The sequence below is a fragment of the Larus michahellis genome, chromosome 3 (genome assembly GCF_964199755.1).
Source record: "Larus michahellis chromosome 3, bLarMic1.1, whole genome shotgun sequence".
NCBI classification, from domain to species: Eukaryota; Metazoa; Chordata; class Aves; order Charadriiformes; family Laridae; genus Larus; species Larus michahellis.
Genome location: NC_133898.1, coordinates 37,577,337 through 37,595,223, shown reverse-complemented (window position 1 = coordinate 37,595,223; position 17,887 = coordinate 37,577,337). Strand labels below are relative to the sequence as shown.

The 17,887-nt window shown below is 40.2% G+C and overlaps 1 protein-coding gene across 6 annotated transcripts in view; it reads left to right on the top strand.

Annotated features, from left to right (window-relative positions):
- Nucleotides 1-17,887, top strand: part of DAAM2 (dishevelled associated activator of morphogenesis 2) — a 212,829-nt gene that overhangs the window by 137,009 nt on the left and 57,933 nt on the right. For all 6 annotated transcript variants that reach the window (XM_074579706.1, XM_074579704.1, XM_074579705.1 and 3 more), the window contains 3 exons: nt 1,517-1,611; nt 8,384-8,717; nt 17,035-17,145. In XM_074579706.1, coding sequence (XP_074435807.1) covers nt 1,517-1,611; nt 8,384-8,717; nt 17,035-17,145 — 540 coding nt within the window. The remainder of the gene's footprint in view (nt 1-1,516; nt 1,612-8,383; nt 8,718-17,034; nt 17,146-17,887) is intronic.

The following is a 17,887-nucleotide window of genomic DNA, read 5'->3' as shown; positions in this document are numbered from 1 at the left end:
AGGGCAGGAAATAGCTTGCTCTGTTACTGAGTGAATTTGACTTTAGCGTGGATCAGAGAGAGGACCCCTAGAGTTAAACACGTCTCCCTGTGCCAGCTGTTGAGCATAAGACAGCAACGGCATGTAGCCAAATGACCACCCTCAGGATCCGACATGTGTTGGCACCACATGGTTTGCAAAAGCAAGCAACATGGGAGCACTTCCAAGGGAAGTGAGGTGTTGGGGGGTGGGGGAGGGTTAAAGGAAGTTTCAGTGAGAGGAAGGTTTTCTTTGGTGCTTGCTGAACAGGAAAATAGAGACTTAAGTATTTTGCTGTAATGGGCCATAATTGCAGCTACTCAGATTTCACCACAGAGAGGTATAACATCAGATCCCTGATAGATGATACTGGTTTAATCGGGTTATTCATTTGAGAAGGGGTTCAGAGCTGCTTTCCAGATACCACTGAGTGATATCCCCCAGAAGTCCCGCCAATAAGAGAGGCATTTATCCTTTCTGTTTTACAATTAAAGTGTCTAAGAAGACATAGCTATAGGCTAAGAATTTCCGGCATTGAGTCTCGACTTCTGAAAAAGTCACACATTGAAGTTGTGAGCCTGGATGGTATATGCGATGGGCACTGCAGTCTTGCTTCGCATCGCAAGATTGAAGTGGTGCTAAGTGTAGACCTGGAACCTTGATTTCCTGATGTACTGCTTTTTTTAATGACATTGTCTGATTTTGAGAATCTTATTTTTTGCCTGTATTCTACTCATTGTCTCACCCTAATTTATTGTGACCCACAGCATCTTCAGTTACAGTTGACCGCAAACTCTAGTTATCTCAAGCTGCACAGTGGGGGAAAATCTCGTGTCCATGTGCTTTAGTTTACTCATTAAAAATAGGGACAGGGATTTTATGATGCTCCAGGTTTTTGCAGTGAATGTTCCTAATTAACAAGGGCAAAGTGTATAAGGAAAATCAGTCTCTTAAACGAGGTGATATACTTTGGGTGGGGGAGAAAAGTCAAACTTATATGTACACAAACTGTAATTCAGGGTACTTGCAGGCTGTTTAGTCACTTGAAGAAAAAGCTTTTATGCTTTGAAACCTGACACGTCTGGTTTTTTTCTCATCCCCCCCTGCCCCCATCCCCCAAATCCCTCCACCCATGTCAGCCTAATAAAAGATATTACCTCTCCTCCCTACAAACTTTGCCTCACATATCCATAGATTCCCACAGCAGATCCCTGTTCCAAATTAGGTACAGTTTTCTGAGGACATACTGGCAAGTGTGATGTTTGGGGCGTAATCTGAGAACCTATTGCCAGTGTGGCAAAGTGGTATGCTGCTGCCAGTCCACATGAGCGGCCTCATCTGGATTCAGTTTTGTAGCTGAGGCGCTGCTTTCCTGGTGAGAGGTCGGCAGGCACCTCTGCATGGGTTGATGGGATAGTTGTTTTTCATAATTCCTGGCCCATCTCTTAGCTTCCAGCCAGCCCGAGCTGTCCTGATTGTCATCTTCTTTTCTGAACAGATGCAGACTCTGTATGCTTTCGATGAAGAAGAAACAGAAATGAAAAATAAAATAGTTGAAGACTTGAAGACAGCTCTGCGGACTCAGCCCATGAGGTAATGTTGTTCGTCTTTCATCGCAATTCACTGCCTCCCTATGGTCAGATGTGACACAAAAAATAGTGGCAAGGACAGAAACCTTATTGTCTCGCCTCACGCAAGCCTCTCTGATATTTTAGACAATCCACAGAGAGCCCTACAGTCCCTGGTCTAAACCTGCCTAGTTGGGAGGGCACACTAATGCTGAAGCATGTAGCTTCAGGAAAATAAAAGACAAAGTCTGCTGGGAAAAACCTGTGGCAGATCTGTGCAAACACAGGTAATGACGATGAAGATTAGATTTTAGACTTCATAGCCTCCCAAATGTCCCATGTAATTTGATTCATGTTGGGCAAAATCTCAGCCTCTTCTCTGAACTTTGAATTCAGGCGTCCCCTTATCTTTAGTAATGTGAACTGTTTGGTACAAAGCAGCTAATCCATCTGACATCACCTGGGTTGGCAGTCTTCCTGTTCTGTGTGTAACTGTGGCATAGAGAAATGTTAAGAGACTTTATTGTGTGCTGTGTCTTTGAAGGTAAGGTCACCTTTGTTTTTTGGAAGAAACCTCTGAACAATAGCAAACTAACTAGCATAGAAACCCTTTCCATTTACCACTTGGAAGAGCATTGTGCAGAAGTAATAACTATAGTTGATATGATCTCAGGAATCACTCCATCAAAAACTTTCTGAATGTCTTTGTATTGGGCCCAAAATATGCCAAATGTGTTTGCATCCACACTATGCTGAAATCATAGTTCCAGAGAGCTTCAATAATGTCTAATCAAACAGGGTTTTTTTAGGGGGAACCTAACCAAAGCAAACCAATTAAATATATAAATAAAAAGCACCCCAAAAATTCTGTCAAAGAATTTACATGGCAGTTATGTTGAATTGAAGATATTTCTGGGACTTCTTGCAGAGCTATGTGCTGATTGTGCCTTCCCCTTCAAGATGTTTAAAAAGTTGACTGTATGCAGCTTCTCACCTCATGGCAAGTATGAAGTAGAGCACATCATCTTAAACCTCAGTGTTTTACCTCCTGTTGTGATGGGCTGTAAGAGAGCACAAAGCCAGATCCTGATGCTCCTCCAAGGCATAAAGATTCGTCAGGCTTTGGTAACTTTAGCTGTGGGTAGGGTGAGTGCTTTTAACATTGAAGTGGAGAAACAGTGGCCTACGTTGAGACCTAGCCCAAGGGGATAAATGACTGTTTGATCCTGTCTATCACTATCCACACTAAAATGCAGCTGGACTTCATGTTAAAATGGAGGCTAAGACAACTGCCAAACTCCCGGCTCTCACAAGAATTTTAAACTGAAGTCCTGTGCTGTTGAGACTTGATGTTGCAACTCTATTACATTAATGTGGAATTGGTTTGATGCTTCCTCCGTGAAAGCGGTAGCTTTCATTGAGGATAAGTATGCCAGCAAGGCCTCTCTGCTATGTCCAGCTGAAACATTTTGATGGCAGCCATTGGTTGTTCTGCTCTGTCATTTTGAATAGGACAGCCCGGCCTCCTTGTGAGAGCAAGGCAAAAGAGAAGAAGAAAGAGCAATGTCTTTTACTCAAAGCCTCGCAAGGTTTTCCTCCTCAGACCTATAATATTGCGTGTGCTGGATCCCCTTGACAACAGCCCGTTGCTTCATCTGTTTATAATAACCCTAACAAGCTTCAGTACAAGCATCTATGAGCTGCCCTATAAAGTGTTCTCTTCTAAATCGCTGGCGAAGGTTATGGGGCTTTTTTTTTTTTTTAATAGTTAAGCCAAGCCAAATTTTGAGTTAAGTCCTACGTCTCAACTAATTTCCAGCGACTCAATTCGTTAGCTGCCAAATGGGCTGCATGCCAATACCTGATCAACAAGCCAATTTCTTCTTGATGGAAAGGTTGCAGTAGAGAGGCCCTCGGCTCCATCAAATCCCACTCATAAGCAGTACTATACCCAAGCCTTCAAAATACTAGTCTTTCTAGTTGAATTTGGACATCAAATCCTATTTTCTTTGCCACTTCTGTTCACCAGGCCTCTGAAGAAAATAGAGACCTAAATTCAGACAGAATGGACTGTCCATAATCCATTTTGATTGTAGGGTACACAGGGGTTCTGACAGCTTACCAGTAGGCTCCTCTGCTTGAATTCTCTGATCTAGAAGAATCAAAGGAAGAAAAATGCATGTGTTTGGCTCTCTGTTTTATTTTACTGTAGAACCGTGTCTCTTCTAGTACAAAATGCAGAGTAATTGTAGTAATCTGTGCCTCTATTCCAACCCACCAGTTCTAACAGCAACAAAAACTGAAGCAGACCTACCCAATCTCAAGTTCTTCTCCTCTTTGAAGAAAAGGTGATAGAAGCATCCCTGGGCAGCTAGCTGTCCCCCTTTGAGCAAGTGCATTTTGTTCTGGTATTTGGGAACTGCCCTGAAATAATAAAGACAGGTTATGTCCCAGCACACAGGAATAACTCCAACCTTACAGAACAAAAACCCCACATCTGCATCTTGTAAGAAAATGCATTTTCTGTTAGGTTTGTAAGAACTTATGACTATAAACAAGCGTGATGACAAACTGTTGGACAGAAGCAACGAGAGAAGAGCTTTTCTTTTGGTATTTTAGTGCCCAAAAATGGAGGTTCAGAAGTGCAGCAAAAGTAAAAACTTACAAGGGACTGGAAAAAAAATCACCTTTTGGAACCCCAGAAAAACACCTCCTTTAGTCTGAATCATCACTCTCTTTGCTGTCTGCTTTTCTCCTTTTGTTTAACTCAGATTTACCTCCTGTTATTTTTGTTTGATTTAGCCACGGTGCATTCAAGCGCATAGTGGAGATGATCATTTATGCATCCTGCAAGCAAAACCCACTATGCTGAATTTTTCAGCAATTCAGTAGTTGTCCGGATTACGTGTGCCCCCTGGTTCAAAAACTAATGCTGCAGGGAAGTGTAGCCTTAGCTGTTAACAGGGTGGGAACATCCTGCTCTCTGCACACCCACAGCATATGATCTCTCTGTCTTTCCTGAGCTGGATCAAGTCTCACAGGGAGGGTGTCCCCCTCTACACTTGGAATCCATCAGTGGGTCATTACCTCTTAGGCTGTGCTGCATCTGTGTTTGGATGAAAGGTTTGTTATTAGAGCTAGCTAACTCATTCTGATCAGCACTCTCTAAAACTTGAAAGGCTAAGAGGCGCCCTGCCTTTTAAAGTGTGCTAAACTGGTCAAGTGAGAGTCTGAGGTGAGGTTAGGCTTTAATTTGCTTGTTTAGCACCTATTAAAACACACCCTGCTTTATTTACACTTGAGTTTTTGAATGTGTTAGCCAGAAAGCATTGGCAAATATGCTTAATTTTACACCTTCCAGTCTAGAACAAGACCTTATTTTGCAGCCTACAGGATGTACAGGATGGCAGTTAGTTACACATATGTATATTGTGAGGAGGAAGGTACTTTATTTGTATGAGTTGTGTATGAGTACGGGCAAACACTCCCCCACACACACACACATTCCTGCTTATAGACATACAGATGCACAAACACCAAACAGTGTGAGGATGACGGCGCTCAGCCTGTCAGCTAAACTCCCACTTCTTTTTCTCTCCTGTATAGACATTTGCACACATGCCTTCCCACATACATGCTCACAACGAGCAAATTCTCATACTGAGAGTGTCTGTTGGCTCAGAAGCTGCTATCGCCCTTTCTTTATCTTCCTCTTGCATGATTTCTGGCTTTTCCGGAGAATAGTGAACTAAATGTTTTGGAAAAGGAAGGTGAAAATGATCATTTGATTCCTGCTTCTGATGTCAGCTGAAATGGGAAGGTACTTGATTTTGCTTCCTATTGAGTAATGCAGCTTACTGTTTGCTCTTTGGACTAGGAAGAGTGCAGGAAAATCCCGACATTGTTTTAAATTATGTCATTAATCAAGGTCTGTGACACACACTGCTTTCCTGCGCATGCCTCCTTTTAGGCATGACCTCATCCAAACAATCCTAGAAAAATTGCTCTGCCAGTGAATTTAGTAAGGGATTGTACTTAATTGGGACAATGTGACTTTTGTGGATTTACCATTTTTTCACACGGTCATCAGAGCAGGCTAAAATACATGAAGGTTGTGGTGCTTTGTATGTCATGTCATAAGACCAGGTGTTCCATCTGAAAGTATGTTTAAAGCACCCTTTGTTCAGCTGCTTCTTCAGGACATTTTCTTTTGTCAGTAGTGCTCCGTATCTTCAGAAAGGTATCCATCTAAAGTATTCCCTCAGCCCTAGAACTAAAAAGAACAGCAAAACATCAGCTTTTTTTGCCCTGGTTTGATTTTTTTTGTTGTTGTTGGTTGGTTTGGGTTTTTTTCCTCCCCTAAAAGGTGGAGGGAATAGCTAAAGTATAGGATGGATTCATAGAACTGAACTTTGGAGGTGAGGAGGAGAAGGAGAATTTAAACTGGTCCCTCCATAGTAGAGGCAAAGAACAACTCTGCACTGTAGGCCCAGGGTTAGAGAAATGCTCAGAAGTCATTGGCCCACATTGGTAACAAGTTGAGTTTGTGCTTATTTTAGTTCCAAATACTTCCTTAGCAGCAACTCTTTTAGCCATGAATGCACTTATTTTGGTCTTCTTTGGCATGTTAGCGGCTAAATGCATTACAAAAACTGAACTAGGTTTTAATATTTCTATAATTAGTTTAAATAACAAACTGTTTTGAGTGACTTACCAAATTCCTGGTGCACAATGTTGATCCCATTCTCTGGGCTGGAGGCAGAGAGGCTTTCGCTCCTACGATTTGTTAGGGTAGACAAGATGATGCATCCAAAGAATGTGCAATTGGACCTGTGTGAAACTTGGCAGATTGTCTTAGCAGGGTTCAACTAAATGTTGTTTTCATTTTTGGTGTGTGTGTGTTGTTGTGTGTGCTTATAAGCTCTGATATTCACTTTGAAATTCAGTTTTGAACAAAACCCAAACCTCAGACTGAAACTCTGATGAAAGCACCAGGGTTTGCCATGTTTCTAGTCAAACTGCCAGCCCAAACAAGCTCAAAGTTGGCAAATCCATCAGCATAGTGAGCATAGCTTTCAGGTAGGCCCTGAAAATTCCTGTGTGGTGTGGGGTGTAGCCGGCAGAAGGCCATACATATGTCAAGTCCATATGATCCGGGAGATACATAAGTATGGCTCAGTTTTGCCTTGCCGGTGCACAGACATGAAGAGAGACCAGTGCAATTCAGTCTTTCAGTACGGTGCTTACATTACTGCTGTATATTAGGAACAGCATCTCACTTAAGGATGGAAATGAGAAAGATAACACCTTAGGAAGTATCCAGCAGGGAGGAAGAGGGGCTGGGTAAAAGCAAAATGACACAAACTTTTGCTATTCTTAATTCGTTATACAGGTGGCAATTGTTAACAACCTTTTCATTTGTTTGAGGTGTCTTTCTACATTATGCTGTTTAGAACACGGTCACGGACATATTATTGTTGGTGTACATTTGTTGGTGTGTATTTTGGTAGACTGAAAATTCAAATGGAATTCACATGGGTTTGCATTTAGACATTCTAAAAAAGTGCACCTACCTGAACAACCTGTTAGAGGAGGCAGGAAGTAAACAAAGCGATCTAGAGAAATTATTTGCCGCCCTCTTCATATCTTTGAATCCCCATTTTTAAGGCTGGGAATTCTAAATGAAACATTGCTAGAATGATTTGTTTGAAATTACTTATATAATTCCATTCATTTCAGTTGATTCGTCTAGGAGGCTGTCTGCATGGTCTAATTTGACCCATCTGGGGTTTTTAACCCTGGTTTTCAACAAAACCTTAAACTTTTCCAAGGGCTTTCTCCTATGTTGTTTTCATCTTCAGTTTCCATAATCTTAACCTGAAGAAAGAGAAATTTTATGGTAGAATGCAATAGAAAAAAAACTCTAGTAATGTCAATAGTCAAAATAAATCTGCCCTGCTATAGGTTTTGTCTTCAATTTGTCATTTGGTAACTGATTAATTCTATATTTCCTCTATTTATGAGGTTTTTCTGTACATTTTGCTACTGCAGGTTGATAGTGGACCTGTTCCATCTTTCATATACCTCCTGAAACTAAAAACAAACAAACAAACAAACAAACAAACAAAAATGTAGCCAAGGCCATTATTGGAGCTTCGCCTTTTACTGAAGAACATGTACCTTTTAAACTTTAACTTTATAGGTTCCTATATGTATATCATGGGATCCAGGTGTGAAGTCAGTACAGCTGACTGACACGATGGTGATGAGTTTGCCTCTGTCAGTGTACCCACTCCCAGAGGCAGCAGCCTATAAGTAGTATTGGCTAAAAGTTTGACCTAAGTCTAAAAATGGTTTTCAAGGTAATCTGAAATCCTAACTGTGGTGATGAGTCTGTATGAAAATGTATTTTGTGTGTATTAGCATGTATGTAAGATGTCGCAATTTGAAAGAATCAATTCAGTGTTGAAAATGCAGCAACTATTGGGGTGGACCATAGCAGCTGTTTGGTGGTAACTGCAACAAAGAACACAGCGACCGAACAGCATGGTCATAAAGTGGTAGAATGTAATTACCCTGAAACTATGTGACACACCATTATTAGGTGCTCTGGTTTTTTTCTCTTTTTTGTTTGTGTGTTTGTTTTGGTTTGGTTTTTTAAATACCTGGGAATTATTCTGTGAACTTCAGGCTAAAAACTTGGCAGCTTTTACAGATACAATATGGTATCTTTTGAATAAATTGCCTTTGGTCTACTTTCCTTATTTTTCCTACCTGTTTGTTTGGTATTTTTTCAGGTTTGTGACCAGGTTTATTGAGCTGGATGGCCTGAGCTGTTTGCTGAACTTCCTGAAGAGCATGGACTATGAGACCTCAGAGAGCCGTATACACACATCCGTTATAGGGTGTATCAAGGCACTGATGAACAACTCCCAAGGACGGGCTCATGTCCTGGCTCATCCAGAGAGTATCAACATCATCTCCCAGAGCTTACGGACTGAGAATATTAAGACCAAGATTGCTGTGCTGGAGATCCTAGGAGCTGTCTGCTTGGTACCAGATGGTCACAAGAAAGTCTTGCAAGCCATGCTTCACTACCAAGTCTATGCTGCAGAAAGGACAAGATTCCAGGTACAAGGAGGATTCTTTGCCAGAAATACCCAGCATGATGAATCTCTGCAGGGAGTGATTTTTACAGTGCATGTATTGCAAACTTGCTAGGTAGTAAAAAGGCACCATTTCTCATTTTGTTTTAGGAAGGGGACTTCACCTCCTCAAACGGTGGTGATTATCAGCACATATATTTCTTTTATCAAGACCCAATTACTTGTCATGAATGCTAATTTAAAATCCCCTATATTTTACCTTAAAATGGGGTCTTGCTATGTTAAATGAAAGCTGCTAATCTGTTTCCGCTCTAACCTAATGGCATTTCTGGGGTGGTAGTCGTTTGTTTTACCCTAGAAGCTGAAGCCACAGAATTCCAGGAGCCTCTGTCCTGATTTTAGAACCCTTAATTTACTAATAAAAGAGTTGTGGATTAAATAATGGAGACAGTGGATTAAATAATAGGCAGTGGAGGCACTTCAGTTGCCACTTAGCAATCAACTTGTGAATTGTCATGACTTAGCAATTGTTGGCTCAGATATCTCCCATTCAGAACACAGAAGGGAAACTCAATCTCAGAGACCTTGAGGGTAGGTCAGTGGATCGTTGACAGGCTTTTATTGTGGATACTGCTGGCTGCTATTATAAGTTCCTCTTTCTAGTGAACTGAGCACCTTTACAAAAAGATATAACAGAATCTATTGTTGTGTATGAAGCTGTAGCTCCTAAAATTTGGGGTAACCTCACCAAATTGCTGTTTGTTCTTAGGTGAAATAAGTGTGGTGTTGGGCACACAGGCCCTGGATCCTGGTTTCTGTCAGCCCTTATCTCCTGCCTCCTCCCCATCAGTGGATTTGGGGCTACAACAAGCTATGACTGTAATGGAGAAACAGTCTGTGCTCATGAACAGTAGCTGCCAGTGTCTGTTTTTTGGACTGAATGCACTATGGGATTCACTGACTGTGACTCAGACCTGAGACCGGGATGCAGGAGATCTTGGTTTGGTATTAACCTATATGTAACACTGGCAGGTCCACCCCCTATGTACACTGCCCCTTCCAGATTGCTCTCTAGTAATTAGCTGAAATGGAGAATCCTTCCTGAATTAATTTGACATTCTTGTATACCTTGGAGACAGGTGGGAGGTGACCTTAGATGCTTGGCAAAAAGTAGTGGTGACTAACAACCCTGACAACAGTTGTGGACCTGTGTTAACTTACCCTTACTTGACCAAGTGACTCTGCTTAATAAACCCCAATGGGAGATAGATGCTGAGTTTACTCAGTGTCTCCAGTTTGGGTCCTCACTCTCTCTTTTTTCTTTCCTTTTTTTTTTTTTTAATTTTTTTAATTGGTTTACAGTTTACTGAATAACTGAGATAAGTCATTGCAGGACAAAGTGTGGTAGCACAGGTCTTGTCAGCTTTTGCGGAATCTGGTGTAATGATTTGCATATGCTTACCAACTCTCACATTCATGAGAGAGTACTTTGCATAAATGCTTGCTTTTGTCAAAATGCTTTTTTATTGGGGGGGAAAAATGAAAGATAAATGGATACTATATCTTTTTTCTTTCTTAAAAAAACAAAACTAAACAAAAAAACCCCACCCAAACACCAAAATTATTTAGCAGATGGGAGGTGTTCTTGTTTGCAATTTCTAACACCTGAGTCTAGATGCTGGAATGGGATTTTCCACTACACAAAGCAATAGCTTAAGTTTAATTTTGAGGAGGTAAGGATTCATTAAAAGACATTTCTCATCCATTTTCAGTCATTTTCATCTAACAGAGAGACTAGGGCTTTTTTTAAGTGCTGATGAAACAAATGTGGTCATGGTCGTCTTTATGTTTCAGTGAAAGGTTCTCTGATCTCTAGGACTTATCAGTTAAGACAGTGTTATATCTCTTTGCCTCGTGCTCTCCCACACCTATGTCTCAGAATGGTCTTTCAGCTCATTATCAAGAGAAGCATCCACTGTAACTTGACTGTGGGAGGCCATTTTAAGAAAAGGATGAGCTGACGACTCTTATCCTATGCTTTAACTGTAAACCTCAAAGCTGTGGTGTACAATGAAAGCCAGCGAAAGCCCTTTTTTCTTTATCCTAGTCCTGAGTGTAATCTTTGTAACCCAGACTTTGTAGATATCTTATGAGATCCTTTAGGTTTCAAATTGAACTCTTGAGGCTGTAGCTTGGGCTACTAGCAGCATCACTCAGTGCAGTGAAGTGTCCAAACAGCTTAGAGCTTGCAGCTTTAGGCTGACTGTAACTGGCCACACCTAATCACTGTTATGTTGAAAATGATCCCCCACAACTGGGGATCTGGCAGAACAGAAAAATGAGAATTCTTTCTGTGAAAAGTAATAAAAAAATGAACTAAACTGTAGGAACAGGAGAAACGGACTTTGAATGTGCAGAGTAGGAATTTATTCCTTTGGCTCTGTGGCTCTGTGGTTCATTATTGCAGACTGATTCTAATGGAGGGGAAAGGAAAGCAGGGAACTGTAAAGGTGCTGCTCAGTCTTTCTCTAGATCTAGCTCTGTAATACAATGGTCAAATTAGAGGCACAATACGTAAGAGGAGAATAATTTCAGATTCTCGGTTTTGGAAATCAGACTTGATTCTTGTGAAATAAAAAGTGTAGGGCTATCTGGAAACCGTACTGAGCTCACTTTCATTGGTGTCCAATAAATAATTTACAGCTAACGCTGACCTCTGGCAGCATCACTGCAATTGTTGCTCTTCATTAAGTTGCCTTCCTGACAACAGTGGTTGATAATATTCTTCGTCCCTGTCAGCCACTTCACTGCCAATTTATCCCTCCTCATCTGTGAAAGCTGGCACTTTGTATACTCGGTGTTTGGATTTATTTTCCCCTCTTGCAGATTACAGTAAATCTAAGTGTCCCACTCTTCCCGTATTACCTGTGATGACCAGCACAGTACTTTGGGGAATCAGGAGATAAATGGATGAAACACTGTTCCAGATCTATTTTTCCCCAACACAAATTGTTTTCTCTTTTTTTTTTCTTTTTTTTCCTCCTTCTTGCAGAGGAATATCATGGTGATGAATAAAATTTTGGGTGCATGGTTCTCCTTCCACTTCTCTTTGTAAGAAGGAGGAAGAGAGGTTCAGAGTTATTTACTGGCAACCATGTAAAACTTGAGCTCCTGCATAACTTGCTGATGACAACTTTAGATTGAACACTGATTATTTCTGATTTGCCCATGCTAAAGTGCGGTGGAGTGATGTAGAGATCACATATTTAACACAATAATATAAAACATGGTATGTTTAGTTGAATGTCAGAAGTTATTGCTGGTCCGTGTTCTAAGCACAGCTCTTGCTACCTGGCACAGCTAGCCAAAAGTAGTCAGAGGACCCAGGAACTGGTGAATTAGTAGAGAAGGAAAGCTGCGACTTAAGATACGGTTCTTACTAAACTTGCATTGGCTCTGTCTTGCTATTTGAGTAGGAAACTTACAGTTTTATGCTAGTGTGTCTAAAATCAAAATACAAATTACAGTGAGATTTCTGAGTGATTTAAACATTTGTAATCCAGATTAATTTAACTAAATTGCACCAGGTGATACCACCTGAAGACCACTAATCAAACTGCTGAAATATTTTGGAAAGGATGTCCTTGCGTTTTGATGTGTTCTTTTTTTAAAATTGAAGTTAATGGAAAATATAGATAGAACTTCTATGAAGATGAAGGACTATGTCCTTAACAAAATTTCACACTTTGCTCCAAGTGGAAACTCTGATGTAAAATGTTCTTTCTAAATTGCCAGCATTTACATAAAAATGACTGCAGTTATCAATCTAATCCTTAACTTCAGAGAGGAGTCACATTTAAAGCTACGAGAGATTCTTCAGAAGTTACTCTTCCTTGGTGAGATGACTTCACTTGAATGCCTCTTAGTGCTACAACTTCACCCTATATCTCCGCTGTTCAGCGTGTTCACAGGTCAATCAGGATCATCTTTGTCTTGGCATTTGCAACAACATTCTATACTTTCTCTTTGTGTCTGAATTTATATTGTGGCTATTCCTATTTTCTCACATTTCCTGCAGCATCTTGCCTGAACCGATCCCTTTGCCTGCTTTAATCTTTGACCCTTCTTTCATGCTTCCCTTCTGCCTGGAGTAATTCTCCCTGTAATGGCCAACAGGCAGTCTCCAGTTCGTCTTTTAAGATATTCCTTGAAAACCGTCCTCTTCAGAGTAGTATTCCATCTTTCCTCAAATACCACAATAATATAAAGGCATGCCTTCAGTCTCCTTCCTGGGGCAATCTGGAAAACTCTGTACTTTCTTCATGCAATTTTTGTTTGAAATATGCTTCTTTGCCTACAAATTCTACTCTGACCTTTAAGGAAGAGAGATGAAAGAAAACATTGGAAAGCCACACAATAAACCCTCAAAGCAGAAATGTGTAATTAGGAAGATGAGCCCTTGGTGTCCTTACTGGGATTCTTTTCCATCTGATGTATTCGAATTGGTACTAGTGTAATTTTGTCACTGACTCACTGTGTGACCATGAAGCCGTTGCTTTATCTTGAATTTCTTAGGTGCTTTTCTTGTGAATATGGAGGTTTCTAAAATGCTATGAAAAATGAGAAGAGTCTCTGATTTCAATGTCATTCATGTCTGCATTATCGTATTTATGACTGGTTTCTTGTCTGAAAGGAGCACAGTCTTACTCTTCCCTAAATTGTTGCCTTTCTGATTCTTGTTGTGCTTGCTGCTTCCCCTCATTTCTCCTGTGGACTGAATGCCTTATGTTATGACATTGCAACATGTTGTACTTTTCAGCATGCCATATTTTGAATCAAACTAATATTGCAAAGTCATAATGATGTACCAGCCCAGACAAGTATATCAGGATGTTCCAGTGCCCTTCCAGCCTAGTTTGCTGCCTGAAACACCTACCCAGCTGGGGACCCCTGTGGGAAGAAAAAATTTTACTTTTAGTCTTGAGAGAACCTAGGTGTTAGATACTGTCTGAAAGGAGCTGATTTCGATTCCCAATGAAAATATTAACTGGGCTGCTTTGGGCAGAACACTCTTGTTATCCTCCTTAATGCTGCTAGAAATTTTGAAGCTTGAGGTGAAGGTATAAAGGAAGCTTGATATTTTCGGTTGAAAAGGTGGAGATTAGAAGCATTCCTTCCAGAGCCCCCTTGCCTGGTTTGTGTTAAACACCATCAGTACAGACCATAATCTGCAGGGAGAAATCTGATCAATTTGGAATTGTAGTAGAGGAGCTAACAAGGAACAAATTAAAATCCTGTATTCCCACTTGATTTGCTTCTTCCCCTCAGGGCTCATCCAAAGCCTTTTGAGGTTTGGTGCAGATTGAATGAAACCCTACTGAATGTCAGTGATGAGGAATAATGGGATTAAATGAGGAAAGTTTTGCTTTAATAGTAGGAAAAACCTTTACAACCATAAGATCAATTGGGCCACGGAGCTGGCTGCCAAGAGGTGTGGTGAAATCTTTTTCACAGGAAATGTTGAAGTGAAGACTTGAACCACAGCCATTTGCAAAGGGTTAGAGATATTGGAGTTTGGCCACAGTGTGTGGGTGTAGACTCTGGTCTTTAGGAACCGAGTGAACTTATAGTGTTTCCTTCTAGAGCTGAACAATCTACATGAAGATGTGCTCTTCAATTAGTTTAGTGCAACCCAGAGTTTCTGTTTTTCTTGTCCTGAATTTGGCTTGGCCCCCACTGCATTCTACCCCTAGTCCATCCTTCTGAAATGGGGGATAGAAAACTTTTGTTAACATCCTTCAGCCTGTCGGAATGCTACGTCTGATATGTCGTTGCATACGGTCTAGCATGTTCATAAAAGTCTGTGAGAATATATGGTAGGAATGAGGCCTCTGAAGAAAACCAGCAAAACCATCCTTGGTTTTGATGCTTCTTTAATAATGGCTACTTAAATTATTCCAAGAAGACACATGTGCTTTGGATTTTGGTGTCAAACCTGACAGTAACAGAACTAAATTCTCTCATTTATTTCACTTCTGCTTATTTTGCAAGGTGAAGAGTTAAGTTTGTTGGTGAATTTAAAGACCTCTTAAATAGTCTCCTGTTGTCATTGTCAGAGATAGGATGCTGGACTGGACTGACCCCCAATCTGACTTAGTAGGGCATTTTATGTATTTTTACATAAGACTCTCTAGCGTTTTTAACAGAATGGGGGAAGGGTTGGTATGTGGCCATAATGTAACTACTGGGAAATCATGGATGTGATGGAAGTTCAAATGCCAGGAGTAGGGACATTTACAAGTGGGCAGTTTAGAAGATGCAAATAAAAGGAGTTTATGAAATGAAGCTTGCTTGATAGTGAACGTGCTATGCTGAGATATAAGAACAGCTGTCAGTAGCAGTGTTATGATAGATCAAAAGATTTTTACACAAAATGAAGCAAAGGGTTTGTGTGAAGCCAGGAGGGTATTCTTTCCCCTGGGGAATGCACAGGAGGATATTCCCACTGTTTCTTGAGGCTTATCTCCATGGTGATGTCCGTTTTCTACAGGAAACAAGATAGACCTATGAAACTGATGACTAGCACAGGAAAGATTTTGCTATGAATGAACACTTTCAGTAGCCAGGGACAGAATACTGACTAAAGGAAAATGAACTTCTTTACTCAGCATCATAGATTCAAATTTTATTTAGATGGATCTGCCGAGCTGAACACTAAGAAGTTATTTTTGTCTTTATTCTCCATTTATGGCCAAAACTTCTTGGGAACAGTAAAAAGTATTCTGTCTTTTCTAGTGCATCAGCAAACCAAATATATGAGTGTAGAGTGTTTATTGTTAACGGTGGCCTGAGACGCATGCAATTGAACTGGCAGATCTCAAGTGAAATTTATTACTCTTCCAGTAAGGAAAATCATCCTTGAAATGATGAACTGATCAGAGAATACCCTGAAGAGAAGATTCACAGTCATCAGCACAAAGCTAAAAGTAGAGTTGCTTTCGTGGCTAATCAGTTTCTACACATTACCTCTTTGGTAAATATACAAGTGAAGTTAATACTAAACAGACTGTATAAGGCATAGACTACCAATGTTATTTGTCTAGTCTTTTTTTCTCATTTGTCTCTTGATGTTCAGAAGATTATGGTGAAATATCTGTAAGTATGATCCGTAAGTATACAGAGGTTAGATCAAAAGCATTTCTGCGCTAAATACCCCCTGAATGCTAAATACTCCTGCTATTTAGTTAATAAGGACATATACAGTCTCCAGGGAGACCTTATAGCAGCCTTTCAATATATAAAGAGAGCTTATAAGAAAGATGGAGAAAGACTTTTTACCAGGGCCTGTAGTGACAGGACAAAGGGTAATGGTTTTAAACGTAAAGAGGCTAGAGGTAGATTGGGTGAAAGGAAGAGATTTTGTTATGATGAGAGTGGTGAGGCACTGCAACAGGCTGCCCAGAGAAGGTGTGGATGCCCCATCATTGGAAGTGTTCACAGTCAGGCTGGATGGGGCTTTGAGCAGCCTGGTCTAGTTGAAAGATGTCCCTGCCCATGGCAGGGGGTTGGACTAGGTGATCTTTAAAGGTCACTTCCAAACCAAACCGTTCTGATTCTGTAACAAGGGAACTGGAGTTTAACTGCACTTCCAGTGGAGCTGTGTAATTCACCTTTAAGCTTTGGAGCTGTATACACGGAGGATATTCCTGTTATTTGCAAATCCCTAAAAAGATCTTACTAAGAGGTAGGTAATTTTCTGCTTCACGTGAAATGTTTTTAAGTAAAGGAACAAGGAGAAATCTTCCAAGGTCCACATATAGGTCTTATTCCTCAAAAGACAGCTTCTCTTTAGAATTCTCTCCCCCTGTATACGTAAGTGCAATCTATCCTGCTGAGGTCCAAGAAAATAATGAAAATTACCTGGGTGATGTGAGTAGAAAGAAATAGATAGAAATCTGATGCTATTTTTCTGCATGTACAAACTCCCTGTCATATTCACCATACGGAGTTAACTGACTAGGACGGACATTATTCTGCTACTTGCTTAGATCGTGTTGGCAGGAACTATAAAGGGCATCTGGTTTTTCTCAAATAATAGCTTTTTAAAAACTTTTTTTTTTTTCCAATTAGGATGAGGTGTGCATTTTATTCCTATCACTATTCTTCATTTGTTTATTGTGGCGTGCCCAAAACTGCTAACAACTTTGTCTGAAAAAAATAATTTCTTTAAGCAAAGATATAGCAACTCAAAAGCAGACTGTGTGCAGATCCCATGAACAGTGTGCAAAATAGTACGAGAAATTAGATTATATCCTCTAACCAAGCCTGCTATTCTATTTCAGACATTGTTGAATGAGCTAGATCGAAGCATGGGGCGATACAGAGATGAAGTAAATCTCAAAACAGCCATCATGTCCTTTATCAATGCTGTTCTGAATGCTGGTGCTGGTGAGGTGAGCCACTGCCCTGAAAATTCCTTCCAAAATGTTATGCTTGAATTAATTTACCTTGGAAATGGCTAGTAGATTAAGTCACAAATCTTGTGTTGTTGAGTGGATATAGTTTGTGGAAAATAATGCTTAATTGTTAATATCAGTCTTATAATGTCTTCCATACTATTTCATTCCCAGCCTCTTCTAATAAAACATAGACGACTTGCACTGAAATGATGGCTTTGGGTTTTGGGGTTGGTTTTGTTTTTACTTTTTTTAAAGAACTGCAAAGCATTTATCTCTGGATTTCAGCATTTTAGAAAACATTTTGATTTACCTTCAGAAACATTTTGAAATGTTGTTTTGACTCAAAGCCGAACTCAAAAGGTTTTAATTTGAAAAAGTCAAAGGGAGGCATTCCAGAAAAGACAATTTGTTGTTTTTCTTTCATTAACAAGACTTTTGTTTGAGGCTGTAGGATAGTTTAAAATTATTTTGTTTTATTAGAAATGTTACGTCTGGTACATTGGCTTTTCTTTTCTTGGTTAAACCACAACAGAAAACAAGCTCGTAAGAGCTTTGTCCGGCAGTTTATTTGTCTCTATCTGCAGCAGTCCTGTAACATCCCACTGAATAGGTGTCAAGTTTGCCAGACTATATGGTGATCTTATGATAAATAAACATAAAAGCTAGGAGGAAGACTGCAGTACTATTTATCTGTAAGCAGGAGCAATGGGCTAGCAGGACAAACACTAATAACTTT